This window comes from Myxine glutinosa, chromosome 5 (assembly GCF_964187855.1).
Source record: "Myxine glutinosa chromosome 5, kmMyxGlut1.1, whole genome shotgun sequence".
NCBI classification, from domain to species: domain Eukaryota; kingdom Metazoa; phylum Chordata; class Myxini; order Myxiniformes; family Myxinidae; genus Myxine; species Myxine glutinosa.
The window spans coordinates 148,875,997-148,897,470 of NC_136265.1; the positions used below are offsets into that span (position 1 = coordinate 148,875,997).

General features: G+C 48.2%; 1 protein-coding gene across 9 annotated transcripts in view; it reads left to right on the forward strand.

Moving 5' to 3' along the window:
* LOC137426940 (NACHT, LRR and PYD domains-containing protein 3) overlaps positions 1–21,474 on the forward strand; it is a 113,577-nt gene that overhangs the window by 32,910 nt on the left and 59,193 nt on the right. For 8 of the 9 annotated variants that reach the window (XR_010984422.2, XM_068115983.2, XM_078778836.1 and 5 more), the window contains 3 exons: positions 10,360–10,696; positions 11,066–11,220; positions 19,378–19,543. Coding sequence is in view for 8 of the 9 variants with exons in the window: in XM_068115983.2 (XP_067972084.2) it covers positions 10,372–10,696; positions 11,066–11,220; positions 19,378–19,543 (646 nt within the window). In the remaining variant the exon portion in view is untranslated. The remainder of the gene's footprint in view (positions 1–10,359; positions 10,697–11,065; positions 11,221–19,377; positions 19,544–21,474) is intronic. The other variant, XM_078778837.1, reaches the window with a different exon arrangement.

Genomic DNA, 21,474 nt, shown 5'->3' on the forward strand with positions numbered 1-21,474 from the left:
ATTTGCAGATTGCATTTCTTCAGCACCAAGTTGGCTCAATGCCGTGAGTTCTTCTGGTGTTGCTTTACTAAAGGCCTTGAAGGCAGTCTTTTTGCCTATACCTCTAATATGACCACATGTGTCGCATCCTGTTATACAGTGAAATCCAGGAAGTGCTGCAGCTTTTGATGTACCAAGACGGTCATATATTGGTTTCAGTGACAATTTCGTCTTTTGTCACCTGTTCCCATAAGCATGGTTGTCTGAGGACCAAGAACTGTGAGTCTCTGTCGAGCAATTACCATAACATCTGTGTCTTGGGTCATGATATGCACATTCTTTCCAGCTGCAGAGATCTCAGCTGCATGAAGAATGATTAGAGTGTCTGCTTCTTCTTGTGTACTAACGCCTGTTGATGGTTGAATATCGTCCATGTTGCTTCTTACATGCAGACGTGTTACCGTGACCACTGGAAACTTCAGCTGCAAGACTTTGTCCGCCAAGTAGACTGTGAGGGAATCCTTAGTTTCATTGTTAGCCAGAAATAGCTTTGGATCTTTGATGGGGGTTGTGTCACCAACAATGTAGGCCATCCCTGATGATTGAACTCCTAACTTGCGACGTCTGATTATATCTTTGATTGAGTTATGTCTAACATAATTATCAAAGATCACATGGCAACCCTCATAGTTTTTGCATCTGCTTTCTATAGTCTTAGTAAAGACATCTCCCACATCTTTACATGTTTTTGGTGAAATTGCAGACATTACTTCATGAACTACTGACATGCCATCAACGACCACGAAAGTGTTCAAGTGTGAATCAGTATTGTTCTCTCTGTTGGTTTCTTTTTCTGTTGCCAAGCTTTCTAACACATGTATCAGATCACTTTTACTGTCTGAAGTTATCAGCGACCCATCAGTTTTCATAAGAGTTGAATTGATGGCGGTGAACTCGTAATTTGAGATAACATCTTGAAGGTCGATTTCACGACTTGACTTTGCTATCATTAGCAATCTGGCAAACAGTGTGTTTGTTGCTTTCAATTCAACTTCCCCCTTAGTTCCTCTCAGTTTGAGGGTTTTGCACATGTCATCCCAGTTGAGATACTTAAGTTTGGTCATGCGGTCCCATAGGTTTGTTGATCCACATATGCGCTGTTCAACAAAGGATTTGAATGCTTGCTGTCCACAGACCTCCATGATCAGTATGTCCTTCTCAATGTTCTCAGGCACCACCTGTCTTGTCATCAAATTGTACAACTTAGCTGATTTGTCAGTAAATGGATTACAATCCTTCAATGTTGCCAATAACTGATTTACACTCTGTTCCCGTTGATTGAATTTCGCTGACGTCAGGTGATGATGACGAGCACTGGCTTTTTTGACATACCAATCATCATCTCAGACTCCATGGCCAGTCTTGCTAACTCTGGGGCCCAAAGACAGTATTTCAGGAGAGTTGCAGGCTTATTGGTGATTCCTTTTAGTCCACCATCCCCTTTGAGAACTTTATTCAGGAACTCTTGTCCTTGATCTATACCGACACCTGTGAATGGCACATCCATGTTTTGGTGGTGGCTGCTCCCTGGATGATCCATCTTATCATACAGAACAGTTGTTCCGGTATTCCAACTTCAATACTGTCCTTTAGCGACCCCTCAAATTTCCAAGGATTTTGCCTCGCCTGTGTTATTGCATTTCTTATAATCTTTCCACTTTGAAAGAGAATTTTGAACTTTGCTTGCATATCCTTTTGTTCAGCAGAAGCTGCCCGAATAGCTGCAGCACCAGCATCACTGGAATGAACTGTTGATAGTTTTCCAGATATGCCTGTGATTTCGACATTATCCAGGTTGTTCTTCAGTTTCTGGTTTAAGTATAACCTCTTGTTGGGATCAAAACCAGGAACGTTGTGGTTCTGGAAGATATCTTTATACAGAAGGTGCACATCAGGCATGGGGATGAACTCTCCTTCATCAATCCTTTGCGATATGATGCTTGTAAACTCTACTTCAGCTGCTATGAATTTCAGGTTCTCTTCCTGTTTGGCTTCAAAGGACAACTCACCACCCTTACGATGTGGACGTTGAACATATTTTTCCCAGTTACAAGTGTAACAAAGGTGATGGTACACAATATCTCTAGCAAGTAAATCACCAGAAGTTATCACATCACCTAGGTTTACCTGCCAAGTCTTGTTTCCACTCTTATTGACAATATCTGTGAAATGCGAGCCTCTACTATAACTAGTACAAGGATGGAGAACCTCATTAGTATCTTTCTGGCAAAAGAAACATTTATCTCTGAAGAATGAGTCACTTTTGCTTTGAGATCTTGTAACTGTTGACACAGTTGTTGCTGAAGTTGACGGTGCTGCTCGGTTTTGAGGATTCGACGGTCGTCCCCTCTTGCGGTTCGTCAGATTTGAAATATTCTTTGATTCACAAGATTTACTAAAGTTCACTTCATCACGTTTGATATTGTTACGTGGTCCCCTCGGTGATTACCTGGTCTCGGTGACCCCCGGACCATGAGAGGAACTTCGCCAGAAAGCTGTATTAAATATGCGCTTTCGCCACGCAATCCATATGAATTTCACCCCAGGAGACAACTGACGTTCAAGGATATATTTCAATGGGAACGACCATACAATTGCAATGACACAACCATGGAGATTTTCCCCGAGCAATCAACCATATACAACCATCAACAATTCCCAATTCACAAGCACTTTCCTAGGAGTAAGATGGCCATCTTATATACGTGTGTCCCGGTGAGTACTCACGACACCCTTTTGGTCTCGGTCCCGCACAATGTCTCTGGGCCCCTCCTGACCAAGATGATGGTCGCCGTCACCGCACTCGGGCGGTAGAACGAACCCCGGGTGGACGTTTTTCCACCGGGCAGGTATCGTACCAGGCACCGAGGCTGCAGCCCCTCGTGGCCACGCGAAGCGGATACGGTAGAGCACGCCAAACCCCACGCCGCTTGCAAGGCGCGTTAGGCCCCAACGTGCGACCCGCACGCGTCTGTTTGGACGGTGCCGCGAACGAGGCCAGACGCGGGTTCGATGCACGGCCCCACGTCAACTTGACGTCTCCACCGGGCCGGTACACGTTCCGGTAATTCCTCTCGCCAGACAGGCTTCGGAACGCCGCTGTTTCACGCAGCGCAAGGTCGATCCCACCTTTTGTCGGAGCGGGGCGAGGAAGAATAATACTCGTCCTTTTTTCCTCGTGTCTTTTTCTCTTCCGTTTCCGGTCACTTCCGTTTCCGGCCACTCCCTCAGAAGGGCTCCTGACCCTCCAACCACAACAACTACACCACAACTTAATATACTACACACGGATAAGCAAAGACCTGAATGGTAATTCACATACATTCACATAAATATGTAACAATATCAGCACGATTTGTCACTGCCTTGTAACATTGCTTGTGCCATGTAGCCTTTTTTTCTTTGAGTACTACTGAAGAAACATCACATAGTCTCTTACTAGCTGACGCAAAGCTTAAGTTGCCAAGTTGCACTCTTTTGTGTAAGCTGCTAAGAAATTAATGTTTCATATGAAGCACATTTGAAATTGGCATGAGCAACGTCAACCAAAGGTTCAGGAGTTCTCTCTTGGCAGAATACACAAAGTTCGTAACTTGTGCATTGCTTTTTAGAAGGCGGCTCTTCAAACGATGACATTATGCAGCGGTGAAGCTGAAATCCAACTTGTCTATGAATACCTGTAAGATAAAAAACAATAAAGCAAATGTTCATATTTCTTTCATTATTGTAATTATAGTTATCTATGTGTAGTTTAAGACTGTAGAAATTAGAATACATACAAAATTGCAAAAAACGGCGGCCATTTTGAAATTCAAAATGGCCGCCGAAGACGCCATTGAAAAAAATGGAACCAACTCAGGTCTTGTTGCCAAGGGTCTATAGATGCAAAAAAACATTGGTTCCACTAGTGTAGCAAATTTTGCACTTACATATAATAATTCTACATAACACCATGTACTACATATGGGTTTGGCGTTTATAATACTTTTTACCTCTGGTAGGGGTGCCTCCACAAAACGCCACGATAAGCTATTCACGTTAACACAGTGTTTGGCCAAGGAGGAAAAAAGCATTGTGGAGAGGGGATATTATTAGTATTAATATTTTTTTGTAATAACATTAGTATTATGGCTATTCTCATTAATGTTATTGCTTTTGTTATTAAAAACCGCCTTGGAAAACGCCACAATGAGCTATCTTGATAAGGATACACACCTCAACATGCAACCTCCTTGGTGGGGAAAACCCCCTTGGGGTGAGGGGGGAAGCGTGTGGAATGAAGTCGCCACAACCTCCATTGTGTGACCCTTTGTCCTCCTGTTCTCCTTGGTTGTGATTGGATAAGTAACAACCGAATGTATCGCGGTCAAAAAAAGACAGACACACCAAATTTCATACTTTAGTATGAGAGTGATTTTCCGTGGTGATGAGGCTGACATCACATATCCAAATGGATACGTTCATACAGACACCAGGTTTCTCACGGCGAGACTTGTGTCATCGATCTAAATCATTAGTTTTTTCAGGAGACACAAAACAAAGCATCGTTTCTTAGCTGCACTCCATAAAACTTATGGTGTCTACTTTTGCTACTGCTTTGTCCTCTGCTTCACAATATTGCCTTTGTGGTATTGAAGGAGCTGGGGCTCCCACGTCGATCGGAAGAATGGACGCGACAAAAAGCTGGAATTCATCTGAGTTGCTTTATTGAAATCAAACACTCAGGCACTCTGAAAACCCGTTTATCGGTCAGCAATATATATCTATTAACCCAGGGGGTTTGCCCAGGCCCGGCGCCAGGGGGCGTGGCCCAGCGTCCCGACCGAGGCCTGGCAAGTTGAGCGCGGGCCTGCCCGGGCGTCCTGGACGAGCCCGGCATGGTGATCGCTCCGCGTCCTTGATAGGTGCAAGGCGATTGTGAACACCCAGCGGCAGCCGCTACACACGTCCCCCCAGAATCGACTTGCACCGGCAGGGTCAATTTGAGGGGGGTCCTGATGACCCGGCCGAAGCGACCCCTGGCGGGTCGTGGGAGGGGGTCCGGTGAGGTGGTGGGCGGTCGAGTGGGGGGCACCGTGGACGGGGGGCGGCCTCGCCGCGGCGGAAGGGCCACCCGTGGTGGGTGGTCGACGTCCACGTGCGCCGGCTTGAGGCGGTCCACTGCAATCCGGTCCGACCTGCCGCCGATGTCGATGACGAACGACTTGTCGTCCCGTCGCAGCACCCGGAAGGGCCCGTCGTACGGCGGCTGGAGTGGCCACCGATGTGCGTCGTGACGCACAAAAACATACTCCGCTGTGCGGAGTGCTGGGGGGACGTAGGACTGGGGGTCACCGTGGTGGGATGTTGGCACGGGGGCAAACCGTCGGGCGGCCTCCTGGAGGTCCGAGCGCTGGTGAGCTGCGGACCAGGGACTGGTAGCGTCGGGCACGAATTCGCCCGGGACGCGTAGCACCTGGCCATAGACAAGCTCGGCGGTGGATGCCTGGAGGTCCTCCTTGGGGGCCGTGCGAAGGCCCAAAAGGACCCACGGCAGCCGGTCGGCCCAACCGCCGTCTTGAAGGCCGGCCATGAGCGCGGCCTTCATGGAGCGGTGGAATCGCTCGCACAACCCGTTTGCTTGGGGGTGGTAGGCCGTAGTACGGTGGAGCTTGACCCCCAGGTTGCGGGCGACCGCGCCCCACAGCTCGGAGGTGAACTGTGGTCCGCGGTCTGACGAGATGTCCGCCGGTGCGCCGAAGCGGGCGACCCAGGTGGCGATGAAAGCCTGCGCCACGTCGGCGGTGGTGGTGGAGACGAGGGGAACGGCCTCCGGCCACCTGGTGGTCCTGTCCACCATGGTGAGCAGGTGTGTGAACCCCCGTGACGGGGGGAGGGGGCCCACCAGATCCACGTTGACGTGGTCGAAACGTCGTTCGGGCACGGTGAACGGTGCCAGCGGGGCCTGGGTGTGTCGGTGGACCTTGGCCCGTTGGCAGGCCGTGCAGGTGCTGGTCCAATCGCGGACGTCCCGACGAAGGCCGTGCCAGACGAAACGCGTCGACACCAGCTTCTGGGAAGCTTTCCGGCCCGGGTGGGAAAGGCCGTGGAGGGAGGCGAAGATGCGGCGTTGCCAGGTGACGGGCACGATGGGGCGAGGCTGGCCTTGGGAGACGTCGCAGAGCAGGACAGTGTCCGCGCAGGGGATGTCGGCCAGGTGGAGGCCCGTGTCCGCCGCCCGGAGGGCTTGCACCGTGGTGTCGGTGGTTTGGTCCGCCACCATAAGCGCAAAATCCACGCCCAGGTGGACCGCGTTCGCGCTGGCCCGGGAAAGACAGTCGGCCACGGCGTTGTTTTTGCCGGCGACGTGCCGGATGTCCGTGGTAAACTCCGACACGGCGGAGAGGTGGTGCTGTTGGCGGGCCGACCATGGCTCCGTGACCTTGGCCATGGCGTAAACCAACGGCTTGTGGTCGACGAACGCCGTGAAAGGTCGGCCCTCCAGGAGGTGGCGGAAATGGCGGACGGCCAGGTGTAGACCGAGGAGCTCCCGGTCAAACGTGCTGTATTTGAGCTCGTTCGGCCGGAGCTGCCGGCTGAAAAAAGCGAGTGGCTGCCAAACCCCGTTCACCCATTGCTCATGTACGGCGCCCACCGCGTAGTCGGAGGCATCCGTGGTGAGGGCGATGGGAGCGTTGAGCACCGGGTGAGCGAGCAGTGTTGCGTCGGCGAGGGCCCGCTTTGAGCGTTGGAAGGCCGCATCCATTGCTGCGGACCAGGCGATGTCGTGCTTGGCCGGCTTGCCCCGGAGGGCTTCGTAGAGGGGCCGCATGAGTTGAGCAGCGCGGGGCACGAAGCGGTGATAAAAATTCACCATTCCCAGGAATTCCTGCAGGGCCTTTATGGTGCGGGGACGTGGGAACGTGGTGATGGCCTCGACCTTGGTTGGCAGCGGCACGGCCCCGTTCTTGGTGATGTGGTGGCCCAAAAAATCAACGGCCGTCGTGCCGAAGTGGCATTTGGCCGGGTTGACGATGAGGCCGTGCTCGCTGAGGCGCCCGAACAGTGTTCGGAGGTGGAGGAGGTGCTCGGCCCGGGACGTGCTGGCGACGAGGATGTCGTCCAGGTAAACGAAAAGGAACGGCAGGTCACGCAGCACGCCGTCCATCAAGCGCTGGAACGCCTGAGCCGCATTCTTGAGACCAAACGGCATCCGCAAGAATTCGAATAAGCCGAACGGCGTGATGACTGCCGTTTTAGGGACGTCGGCCGCCCTGACAGGTACCTGGTGATATCCCCGTATGAGATCAATTTTCGAAAAAATGACCCGTCCCGCCAGACGGGCGGAGAAGTCTTGGATATGCGGGATCGGGTACCTGTCGGGGGTGGTAGCGTCATTGAGACGGCGGTAGTCGCCACACGGGCGCCATCCACCCCCCGGCTTTGGCACGATGTGCAGTGGCGAGGCCCACGCGCTATCGGAGCGCCGCACGATGCCGAGGTGCTCCAACGCGTCGAATTCGGCCTTCGCTACGGCGAGCTTGGCTGGGTTGAGGCGGCGGGCCCTGGCGTAGACCGGCGGGCCCGTGGTTGGTATGTGGTGCTCGATCCCATGCCGTACTGCGACGGCCGAAAACGTCGGCCGCGTGAGGGCCGGGAACTCCGTGAGCAGGCGAGCAAACTCGTTCGCCGCCGGGACGGTGCATGCCAACTCGGTCGGCGCGGAGCTGCTCAATGTGCATACCAGGGAGCTGAAGGTTTCAGCGTTGATTAAACGACACCGTTGGACGTCCACCAGCAGTCCGTGTGCGCAGAGGAAGTCGGCGCCTAGCAGAGCCATGGGCACGTTGGCGGTTACAAACGTCCAAGCAAAGCGTTGGCCGCCGAAGCAGAGGGTGACGTTGCGCGGGCCGAAGGTGCGGATAGTCGATCCGTTGGCCGCAACCAAGGAGGGGCCGCAAACCGCGGATTGCCTGTCCTGGTCAGAGGCGGGTATGACGCTCAGTTGGGCGCCGGTGTCGCACAGGAAGCGCCGTCCGGACGCTTTATCCGTGATGAACAGTAGGTTGCCCGTGTGGCCGGCGCTCATGGCTGGTAATGAACGCCGGCCCGGCCGTTTCCCGGCCTGCCGAAGGTGCACGGGGGTCGGCATGTCCGGGCCTTTTGTCCGAACCTGGCATGATAGTAACACCACGCTTGGTCGGGTGGAGGCCTCGGTCGTCGTGCTGGAGGTGGTCGGCACGGTAGAGCGGCCGCCAATTGCGTCGGCAGTTCGGCCGTCGACCGTGCCGGGTGCTCGGGCGCCATGGTTGTTGCGTCGGACGGCGGTGGGTCCCATGTCGCCGCTGCGATGCGCCGTCCTGCAGCGGAGATCTTGTCGGCTTCTCTGGCAAGGGCCCGGGGATCTGTGATCGTCGTGCTTGCCAGGGCGAGGCGTACCGGGTTAGGCAGCTGACGGAGGAACAGCTCCCGGAACAGGAATGCCGGAGAGTGCTCGCCGAGCAGTGAAAGCATGTAGTCCATTCGCTCGGAAGGGCGCGTGTCGCCGAGCTCAGGCAGTTCGAGCAGGCGCCGTGCGCGTTCCGCCGATGGGAGGGCGAAAGCATCGAGGAGAAGCTTCTTAATCGCGCCGTATTTGTCAGCGGCTGGCGGGCTTTCGAGGAGGCTCAGGGCGCGGGCCGCGGTAGCCGACCCGAGCGCAGCTACCACATGGTGGAAGCGGGTGTCGTCGGCCGTGATGCCTCGCAGGGCGAACAGGGACTCCGCCTGTGCGAACCAAACCGCCGCGTGAGCCTCCCAGAAGGTAGGCAGTTTAAGGGCGACTGCCGTGTCCATGTCGATAGGTCACCAATGAAGGAGCTGGGGCTCCCACGTCGATCGGAAGAATGGACGCGACAAAAAGCTGGAATTCATCTGAGTTGCTTTATTGAAATCAAACACTCAGGCACTCTGAAAACCCGTTTATCGGTCAGCAATATATATCTATTAACCCAGGGGGTTTGCCCAGGCCCGGCGCCAGGGGGCGTGGCCCAGCGTCCTGGCTGCGGCCTGGCAAGTTGAGGGCGAGCCTGCCCGGGCATGCCCGGGCGTCCCGACCGAGGCCTGGCAAGTTGAGCGCGGGCCTGCCCGGGCGTCCTGGACGAGCCCGGCATGGTGATCGCTCCGCGTCCTTGATAGGTGCAAGGCGATTGTGAACACCCAGCGGCAGCCGCTACAGTATAATAGTTGTAGTTGCCTGCACTGTCAAATCGACAATACACTACATACGACACCTCAGAGGCGAGTGGGCGTACATCTAGAGTCTTGGCTATTCTGCCAGCCATATCACAACGTGTTCACTTAATGTGATTATCCTAGTTTCAGAAATCTCGAGATTTTGCTAATACATTTTGGTCAACTGTTCTTGCTCTACGCTCGCAAAGTGAAAAGCAGGTTTAGGTATTTGGTTACGTATGTGTGGCGTGTCTGCATTTTAAAAATTCATTTTCTCGGAAACCGTTGGTCTGATTGACACTAAATTTTTACCATAGGAGCGCCTCCACCTGTAGAATTTTAAATCATAACTATGACGTCATGTGGTACAGGCGCCATCTTGGAAAACCCGAAAAAAGTTGCACCTCCATAATTCCAAAACCGCTCCATGGGAAAATATTGAAATGTGGCTCATTGTAAAGAACTCTGCATGGGGAATAGGTGTTGTTAACGATGATGTCATTGGTGCCATAATTATGACGTCACAATTCATCAGGGACAACACTTGGTCTGATTAGTTTGAAATTTATTGAGTGTGATCTACGCAACAATTATATTAGAGAATATAAATTTATGATGTCATTACTCACGTGGTCTGGCAGCCATATTGGATCAAAGAAAAAAAAAAATAACGTTCAAAAACAGAAGAGTTGGCTCACACCAAGTTGACTGCGCACTGTGCCGGATAAGTATTCTATGAACACCATCTCGTTTATGGGTATTTGCTCAGTTGAAGACCAGGTAATGATAATTTGGGTAAAGTGTGTAAATTGTTAATAGAGTTAGTTTTTTATGACCAACATTGTGGCATGAGTCATAGTTCCTTCGTGTTTCGTTAAACGCCCTGTTTATTACAAGGGATCGAGCAATAAGCAGCTCCGTGACTCGGGGTGCAGTACTTGATTATTGGGCCTCAACATCTGAGAGCCCCTTGTGGCCCTACGAGTACGAGACAATATGTTGGTACCAATTAGATTTGTAATTAAAATCTTCTTCACAATCACATATTTAAACGTATTTTGGTATTTGGTCATTAAATGTTTGTTTTGGTTTCCCGGCTTATTCCTGATTTGATGTCTCATCTTTCAGGCCACACAGATTATGTCTGCCGATGGAGAAACAATCAAGGCTGTTAAAAAACTGAGACAAAACAGACCGAATATTGTGGAAGCTTTACTGCACAACCCTTCTCCTGCTTTTGATGAAGCCATAGCAAGAAGTGCGCTCAGCTGGGAAGAATATGACCAAATCGTGAGCAGAGGAAGCAAAGCGGATGAAATTCGACAGTGCCTGGATACAATGGATGGGAAAGGCGAAGCTTGTGCAGAAAAATTCCTGGCAATTCTCCATGATCTTAGAGGCAGTTATCCACGTTTGAGATCGTGGGTTGACAACGATGGACAAAGATCAGACACCTGTGTTCGAAGTATGTACTGTGATCTACAGGGTGTCCACAAAGTCGCGCATCATAGGAAATTATTTAATTGATTATTTATCAAAGGAAATTAAATGATTTAATTCAACAATTAGCCTGGATATCTTGAAGAACATTCAGAGAAACCTGCTTTTCCATTTACAAGCATGTTTTGAGATTAGTGGGACACATTTCGAACAGCTGATGTCGCCAACCTTACAAATAAATGTTTTGCCTATGATGCACGACTTTGTGGACACCCAGTAGATGGAAGCCATTTTGTATTTTAATCGATAAAATTAGAAACTTTAAGTTGACTGCAATTGAGCATCTGGGATTCTGCATTCAGACTGTCTGTTTCTTTGTCCTTTCCATTTGCAGATGTGGAAACAAAGCTAGACAGATTTTCCAATGAAAAACTCCTCTTCCTTATGAAAATGGAGAAGTCTTCACTGTCAGAGGAGTTGTGGAAAGAGTTTCCCAAGCTTTGCTGTAAAGCCAGAGAAGCTGGATTACTTCCACAATGCTTCTTAGAGGTGCTTGTGTTTTTGTTTAATTGCATTTTCACACTTCCCATGGCTTCCTTCCTCATTTGAACTTGTTTGTGAAGTAAAGCAGTGGAAAGAGTTCTTGATTACAAGGAATAGATTTGAGAGTTATTGGAGAATCTTTTGGCACAGCTTCCCATATTGTCCTTTTTATATTGAACTAGGGGAAGGAGTCTGTGGGGTTGGCCCGTGGAAGGGGGTTCTTATTGGAGCCTGGTGTTGGCTTAGCGGTTAGGGTGCCGGCTTGGGATCCTAGGATCCTGGGTTCGAATCCCGGTCGATCGCTAAATTAACGCCAGGGGGGTTGACTCAGCCTGTCATCCTTCCGAGGTCGCGAATTGAGTACCAGCTTGCTGGGATGAATGATCCCGGTGTTTACCCCGGTTTAGAATAGGTACACCGTATCCCTGCGCATCGTAAGAGGCGACCAAGGGTTGGCGTCAGGAAGGGCATCCGGCCATAAAAACATTGCCTCAAACAGGGAACCATGATTGTCATGGGGCCCGCAAGGCTAACCCCCGCTCTAGTGGGGAAAAATGGCCTTAAAACGATCATTCATTCATTCATTCATATATACATACATACATACATACATACATATATTGTTACGTTTGTAGGGGGTAGGCAGTGATTACTTTAGTCCAGGTAGGTGCTCCGAATGTCGTGTAGAAACCTTGATGTAATAAGTACTTGTTTAGACCGTGTGTTCGGATTAAGCTTGTATATTCGTCCCCATCACGGGGGAGCAGGGAATTTTATTTGGCTCAGGGATTATGTTCATTAATTCCTTGTATGTTGTTCCCTCTGTAATTTATCCCTATGTCCCTTATGGCACCACTTTAGACACTAGGTAAGCCACACCCCGAAGTTCGTCATTGGTCGAGCACGACCATGTCGTGATTCAGTGGAGCTCGGCCGTTGGACAGTATGATGTCATTGAGAGGCTTTGAGAAGGAGGAAGAAGAGCGTGTCTCTCTCTGTCTCTCTCTCTCTCTCTCTCTCTCTCTCTCTCTCTCTCTCTCTCTCTCTCTCTGTCTCTCTCTGTCTCTCTCTGTCTCTCTCTGTCTCTCCGGACAAGAAGCTCGCCATTGTTGGTGTGCTGGGATTGTGTGCACTTTTGAAGGAGCACGGAGCTTTTGCTGTGCTGGCAGCATCTCGACAGAGGCGGGCAACATTTGGGCTCATTAAGGAGCTGGGGTCCGCGTAGCACTTGACAATGGAGAACGAAAGGCGGCCGTCTTGGTTGCTTGCTTCGCGCCTGAGCTTTTTCGAAGTGTGGTTTCGGCACCATTGTTGGAGCACTCCGCGCAAGTGGTTACACCGGCTGCAGCGACCATGAAGCTCCTAAAAGCATTTTGGAACAAAGCTGAGTGCCGGCCGGCTAAAGGGATTTTCTTTTTATTTTATCTTTTCCCTTGTGTGTCGTATTTGTGACTGAGTGGAGACTTCTCAAATTAGGATTTAGTTTTACCTCATCTTTCATTTTCACCTCTTTGGTTTACTTTCATTAAATTATTTATTGTGTTACATTTCATTTGTTGTGTCGTGTTTCTTTGTTCATGGATACGGGAATAAACCTGTGTGGCTTCTGTTCAGTTGAGCACCTCGAGGCCCTCTGTCCCGCACGCGCTATAAAAATAACCGCCAAGAATTCGGCCATTTGCCTCAGAAATTAAAGACCATCCGGCTATCCGTCCAAGGCTGGTGTTCATCGGCTACGGACTTGACTATATATATATATACATACACAGGTTGAATCTTGAATAGATTTCCCACTTCTTGAATAGATTCACGACATTAAGAAACTGCCTCTTCCCATAAAATGAAATACTGCTTCCCTGTATATTTAATTTGGCTGGAGATGAGTCCAAGACGAATGAAGTACGGACACGAATGTAACACAGCAAAAGGATTTGTGTACCACAACAACAACAACAACAACAACAAACAAGTTGCTGATGGACATGATGTCGATGGGTTAATGTATATAGATTGGGATTGAGGCTTATTTTTGCTTCCCACGGCGGTTAGCATCCTTCGATCAACGTCCTGGTATAATTTATGTACATGATGTCAGTGTCATCTCATAGGGTTAGTGTGCTTCCTTAGTAAAATATATATACAGTGGTCCAGAAACCCTGGGCACAATTTGAAGAACGATATCTGCAACAAACAACTACGTTTATTACTTGCAAAATCGAAGATTTTTCAAGTACATTGGTCGGTTGCGTTTGTGGTTCTGTCTGTCTGTCTGTCTGTTTGTCTGTCTGTCTGTTTGTTTGTCACCGGCCTACAGGTCACAATTTTCAACCGATCTTCACGAAACTTCCCCAAATGGTGGAGTTGGTCAAAAGCAAGAAGCCTGTTTGTTTTTGGGGTCAAAAGGTCAAAAGGTCAACATAGGCCAAAGGTCACCAACTTTGCTGAATTCCTAAAATCCTCAATTTTCATCCGATTGACTTGAAATCTGAAGAGGACTTGTATATCTGGTCACTGAATTTAACCACCAAGTATTTTTGAGGTCAACATAAGCCAAAAGGTCAACATAGGCCAAATTTCCAAAATCCTCAATTTTCATCCAATTGACTTGAAATTTGAACTTGAAATTTATAGTTTGACCCGTACTTACTTTTTCCACATGTGAAATTTGCATTTATGTTTATTTAAAGTATACAATGGACTACAAAATGTAAATGTTTCATGATATTTGTTGTATTATATCACCGTTATCTCTCAATATTGTTGAAATAACTAAATAACTATCCCCTTCAGTGTTTTATTCAGTGGTTTATTACAACACACTGTTTTTCTTCTTATTTAAAAGGCTCCTTTCAATTTCCTCTTCAACTCATTCCATTTCAAAAAAATATTCAATCTCTTATGATTCCAAATCACTCCATGCTCTAAATTCTCATTCATTCCATCCCTCCTCCATCGTTCTTAAACGAATCGCTAACTTGAAAATCACAACAAACCCAATTTGTTATATATACACAAAGAATTAAGTTAAGCACCCCCCCCCCCCCCCCGTTTTTTTACAACCTCGCACATTACAAGTTTGTTGTCGTCAAAACAGTGTAATATACCCATGATATTGCTATATTTTCTGGAGAAGTGATATTATGGTCACATAAAAACATAACAATCATGCCGTTTTCAATATTTTATTCTGAATAATTTAAGGTGAAATTTTTTGGGAATTTTAGGCATATTTTCACCTCAATTTAAGTATGGAGCTATAGGTCCATCACGGACAGTGTGGATGACGTTTATGTTTTCTAACGCACAGTCATTGTTCTGAGAAGACCTCTACCGATCTTTGCGTCAATAACGTGTGTAGGACCCACGTGATCGGATCACTGACTCAACCCTACGTCTCATAGACCCTGTAAGCCGTCGTATATATGCTGTGTGAATAAATAAATGAATAAATGCTGTGGTCACTGACCACAGACCAATAAAATAAAAAAATAAACAAACTGACCACAGACCACAGGTCACTGACCAATAAATGATCACTGACTCAACCCACAGAATAAATGCTGTGGCAGGTTGAACCCCCTCGAGCACGTTTGGGACATGTTGGGACGACAAATTGCGAAGATGGTCCCTCCAATAGCCAATCTGGATGAATTGGAACGTGCATTACATCGGGAATGGAACAACCTGCCACAGCAACGCATACGACGGCTTACAGGGTCTATGAGACGTAGGGTTGAGTCAGTGATCCGATCACGTGGGTCCTACACACGTTATTGACGCAAAGATCGCTAGAGGTCTTCTCAGAACAATGACTGTACGTTAGAAAACATAAACGTCATCCACACTGTCCGTGATGGACCTATAGCTCCATACTTAAATTGAGGTGAAAATATGCCTAAAATTCCCAAAAAATTTCACCTTAAATTATTCAGAATAAAATATTGAAAACGGCATGATTGTTATGTTTTTATGTGACCATAATATCACTTCTCCAGAAAATATAGCAATATCATGGGTATATTACACTGTTTTGACGACAACAAACTTGTAATGTGCGAGGTTGTAAAAAAACGGGGGGGTGCTTAACTTAATTCTTTGTGTATATGTTCATCTTTCATTAATCATCCACTTTCTAAACTCCCCCCTTGCCCCTCCCCTTCAAATCTCCCCCCCAACCATCCCTCCTAAATTCTCCCTCCTCCCACCTCCTTCTCAAAGCTGCCTCCTCCCCACTTCCTCTCCCTCCTATGTCATACCTCCACCTCCCCCAACCTTCTACTTTCCTCTGCCCCCCCTCAAACAAACTCTCACTGTGCCTCATTCCATCACCATCAAACCTTTCGTCCTCCTCATCCTTCCCTTTCTTGTAACTCTTCTGTAATCTCTGACACACTATCAACTGCTCTTCCTACATCCCCCTCTCACCCTTCATCTGACCCTACCCCTCCCCTCCCCTGTCCTGCACCCGATGCTCCCCCTCTCTCCTCACTAATGGTATGGACCTCAAACATCCGGGGCCTTTGCTCAAACCTGATTGATCTCTCCATTCAGGTTGCTTCTGAAAATCCAGACTTGATCTGTTTCACAGAAACTTTCCTCCTTCAAGATGTCTCTGATTCCTTAATATCTCTTCCTGATTACTCCCTCCTCCGGTACGATAGACCTGATCCTCGTCCTGGTGGTGGGGTGGCTATCTTTATCAAAAACTCTATTCCTCACTCTCCCTGCACTGCCCTCTCTCCACCCCACCCACAGGAGTACCTCTGGCTACGGCTTCCTCTCCGCTCCCACCTTTTGTTCATATGTGTTCTGTACCGTCCTCCAAACAGTGATGACTCCATTTACATTTCTCTGTCGGACAACATGGACCAACTTCTATCAACTCATCCAAACTCTCTCTTCCTCATATGTGGCGACTTCAACTGTCATCATGCCAGCTGGCTGTGTGTGGGTTCATCTCTCACCAGCCATGGCACCTCAGCAAAGGACTTCTGCGACTCATTGGGACTGACACAATCTGTCAATTTCCCAACCCGGATCTCAGTCAATGGAGTATCTTCTCTTCTGGACTTGGTTATGACTAACTTCCCTGCAAATGTCTGCTGCTCTTCTTCTGCTCCAATCGGTTCTTCTGATCATGTGCTTGTTAAAGTGTACATCTCACTGGCCATTCTCAGAGAGCCTCCTCAGCGCCGACGAGTCTGGCATTTCACTCAGGCCGACTGGCACGGTCTGCAAGCAGCCATCAATCAACTGGACTGGTCTCCCATCTCTAATGCCTCTGACATCAATTCTTCCTGGGAATTCTTCCAAAGCAAACTGCTCTCTCTCATGCACAGATTTATCCCATCTCGTCTTCAGTTGTCTTACCCTTCCTCCCGTCCATGGTACACTGAATCTTGTGGTGAGGCAGTTGCCCTGAAACAACTTGCCTTTGCATCTTGGAAGGCAAATCCAACTGAAGGCAATCTCAGTTCCTTCCACCAAGCTCGAAACAAGTGTGTTTCTACCCTCAGGAGTGCCAGGAAGCACTATCTCTCCACACTCAAGATTGAACTCTCAAACCTGTCTCCTTCCTCCAAATCCTGGTGGCGTCTGGTCACATCCGTTTCTGGTGTTTGTTCCCCCTCCATCCCCTCCCTTACCTCAAATGGCTACACAGTTGACACCGCACGTGACAAAGCCGAATGCCTCAACTCTGTGTTTGCCTCAAAATCTTGTGCCCAAACCCATCTCTCTCTGTTCCCACCTTTCCCAGTCGAACCCAACTGCTCCTGGACTCTGTGTCCTTCTCTCCTGACAAGGTGGAGAAGTTTTTATCAAACCTCGACTCTGATTCTGCAACTGGACCAGATGGCATCAGCCCTCGGGTCCTAACATCCTGCTCTGCCGCTCTATCTCACCCTCTCCCTGTTCTTTTCACCCTCTCTTTTGCTCAAGGTCATCTGCCAGCATCTTGGAAATCAGCAAACATTACCGCTTTACACAAAAAAGGGGCAAAAACAGATCCTTGCAACTACAGACCAATCAGCCTGCTCTCAATTATCAGCAAAGTCATGGAATCCATCATTGCTTCAGATATCAAATCCTTCCTCTTCTCCAATGACTTGATCTCTGATCATCAATTTGGATTCAGACCAGGTCATTCTACTCTGGACATGTTGCTTCTGCTGACTCAACAATGGATGGAGGTCCTCAATGCCAAACAGGAAATCAGAGCTGTCTCACTTGACATATCACGTGCCTTCGATACGGTCTGGCACCCAGCTCTGCTCACCAAACTCACCTCATGTGGTATTCAGGGAAATCTCCACTCATGGCTTGCGGATTTCCTCTCTGGTCGTAGGCAACGTGTGGCCCTGAATGGATTTCTCTCATCTTCCCTTCCTGTTCTGGCTGGAGTTCCCCAAGGTAGTGTTCTGGGCCCTGTGCTATTTCTGGTCTTCATCAATGACCTCTCTGACTCTCTGGAAAATCCTCTCTATCTCTTTGCTGATGACTCCACTATATGCCGCTCCATTCCTCATCCCTCAGATCGGCAGTCTGCAGCCTCCTCACTCTCTGCAGACCTGGACAAAATCACAGACTGGTCAAACAAGTAGAACATGTCTTTCAATCCTGACAAATCTCACACTCTTACAATGTCTCTCCGAAAGGACCGACTGGACAACCCTCCCATCTACTTTCTCAACAATCCTCTCCAAGAAGTTCTGTCGCTCAAGCTTTTGGGTCTCACTATCTGCCATGATCTTTCTTGGGAAAACCACATTTCCACGCTGGCCTCCAAAGCCAGTCGCCGACTGGGCATCCTCCGTCGTGCGAAGTCCTTCCTTGGCACACCTGAGCTCCTCACCACATACAAGGCTTTCATCCGCAGCTCAATGGAATACTGTTCCCCCCTCTGGGCTGGTGCTCCTGCCTCACACCTTGCTCGGCTTCATGCTGTGGAGGCCAAAGCTTTCAGAATCATTGGAATCTCCTGCGATGTAGTCAACTCCGAGGGCCTTTCACTCACTCACCGCAGGCAGGTTGGTGGTCTTTCTGTCTTCTACCGACTCCTCTCCGGCCTTGCTCCCCCAGCTCTCTCTGTGCTCTGTCCCCCCAATATTCCTTCAGGTCGCACAAGATCTGCCTGCAACCCTCTTATGGTTAAACTGCCAAAGTCTAGGCTCTCTGCTCACCTTCACTCTTTCATTCCCCTTTTCTCCCGCCTCTGGAACAAACTCCCCCACTCCCTTCAATCCCACTCCTCCCTCCAGGTCTTTAAAACAGCTGTTCACCACCATCTCTTATCTTCCCCCATCGAAAACCTTGATCTTTTCTATCCCCGGTAATTCACCCCAGAGTCCTTGCAGTGTTCATGTGTTTTATTCCTCTCCCACCTCCCCCCAAGTCCTCCCGATGTCCCTGCTCTCAAATGTTGTTTGTGTCCTTCCCCCTCTCTCCCCATCTTGTCTGCCGCTCCCCTTGTTTTTTGTGTTTTGTGTGTCGGTTTGTCTTTTTGTGTGATTAATGTTAGCTCTTTCACGAGCCTCGATCTTGTATACAAAAAAAAAAAAAAAAAAAAAAATGAAGATCAAATAGCTGTATGTTGAAATATGTTGAAAAAGTCAAAGCTTTACATGGGGTGTACTTACCTTTTCACGTGGCTGTATATGTATATATATATATATATATATATATATATATATATATATATATATATATATATATATATATATATATATATATATATATATATACTAGTAGGGTATGCTTACATGTAAGCAATAACAAACCGTGCTTCACATGTAGGTACATAATAAATAGGAGCTTTATGTTTATAGGCAAGCGTCACCGACCTCCTGCTAGATATCGAGTTAGGTTTTTATTTCACAGTTTACAGTTATATAAATTACAATTTTCAAATGCGAGATATCGATAGAGATTTTTTTTTGTTTGTTTTCTTTCACGGGCAGTTTTACGTTTTTTTAAAATGTAAATTTACATTTTCTGACACTTTCCGAGTGTTTGGTATGACTCGGTATGGATCAGGTTCAATCCATCGACCTACTAGACTTGTAGCTGACACTCTAACCACAATATCATTGAGTTTTGTACTTGTTTCTAATATTGCTTTCAAGCGATGAGATGAAGCAAGTTCATTTTTTAACCCGTGTGCAGTTATTTGGACAGCTGATTGAAATGAATGCTGATAATCGTGTTGATTTCCTCCTGAACCTCATCCTGGAGGGTGGACCAAAGAATGCCTGCACGTTCTGGCACATATTGGAATGCGATGGCAGGACTCGGGTTGTTGTGGAGAAAACGATCAACAAGCTGAAAACGAGTGAGAAATGCTTGATGATACAACTTTTCAGAAGCAGTGTTTCCCAAATATCCCACTTCTTGAATAGATGCACGACATTAAGAAACTGCCTCTTCCCATAAAATTAAATACTGCTTTCCTGTTTATTTAATTTGGCTGGAGATGAGTCCAAGTCGAAGGACGTATGGACACGAATGTAACACAGTAAAAGGATTTGTTTACAACAACAACAACATAAAACAAGTTGCTGATGGATATTATGTCGATGGGTCAATGTATATAGATTGGGATTGAGGCGTATTCTTGCTTCCCACGGCGGTTAGCATCCTTCGATCAACGACTGCTGATTTAATCCAAAGTTCTACCTATCCGCCGCCAAAGATCGACACGAGGCCCTCGCCAGCAATAATTCTTCGTTCCAGTGTGTGTATATGTATATATATATATATATATATATGTGTTTTATACTCTCCCCAGAGCCATCTACAGCTCTGACTCTCCCACCCCCCCCCCCTTCCCGTGCCTCCTCCCCCCTTCCCTTGCCTCCTCCCCCCAAGCCCTCTCCCTCCCACAGATTTCCCGATGTCCCTGTTTTCTACTGTTGTGCTTGTGTGCTTCTCTCTCTCCCCCCCATCTTGTCTCCCGCTCCCGTTATCTTATGTTTTATGTGTCAGTTTGTCTTTTTTGTGATTAATATTAGCTCTTACACGAGCCTCGATCTTGTGTATTTATATATATATATATATATATATATATACACACACACACACACACACACACACACACACACACACACACACACACACACACACACATACATACACATACACATACACATACACATACACACCGTAATTGCAATGAATGTAATTTAATAGTATACTCGTATAATACTATCCGGATTCCGCTCCAACCACAGTACTGAAACTGCTCTCCTCAAAATCACCAACGACCTTCTCCTCTCCTCTGACGCTGGCAACCTCAACATTCTCATCCTCCTCGACCTCAGCGCCGCCTTTGACACCATCAATCACACCATCCTCCTCACCCGACTTGAATACTAATAGTATACTAGTATAATACTATACTATACTAATACTATACTATTTAATACTAGAATCATACCTCTCCGACAGACGCCAGTTCATCTCCATCAATAACTGCAAATCCCCCACTGCTCCCCTCCCCCAAGGTGTCCCCTAAGGTTCAGTTCTTGGCCCCCTCCTCTTCATCCTGTACCTGTCCCCCCTTGGTCACTTAATCCGCCGTCATGGTCTCCAATTCCACTGCTTCGCCGATGACATCCAGCTTTTCATCTCCACCAAGTCCATCTCCACCGCCACCCACTCTATCCTGACAAACTGCATCACTGAAATAAAATCCTGGCTTCAAATCAACTTCCTCAAACTTAACTATGATAAATCTGAAATAATCATCATTGGCCCAAAAACGCTCACCAAATCCACCCATAACTTTGCCCTCAACATCGACGGTTTCCCAGTATCCACCTCCCCTCACATCCGGAATCTTGGCGTCATCTTTGACCAAACCCTCTCCTTCGACAAATACACTAAACAGATCACAAAGACAGCCTTCTTTCACCTGAAAAACATCGCCCGTCTCCGTCCATCCCTCTCCTCCACGGCTGCAGAAACCTTCATCCACGCCTTCATCACCTCCCATCTGGACTACTGCAACAGCCTCCTCTTTGGTTCACCCTCCATAATCATCAATAAACTCCAATACATTCAGAACTCCGCTGCCCGTCTACTCACCCATTCCCGGACCCGTGACCACATCACCCCCGTCCTTTACAAGCTTCACTGGCTCCCCATCCCCCAGAGAATCCAGTACAAAATCCTCCTCTTGACCTACGAAGCCCTCCATAACCTGGCCCCATCCTACCTGACTGACTTCCTCTCCAGACACACTCCCACCCGCAACCTCCGCTC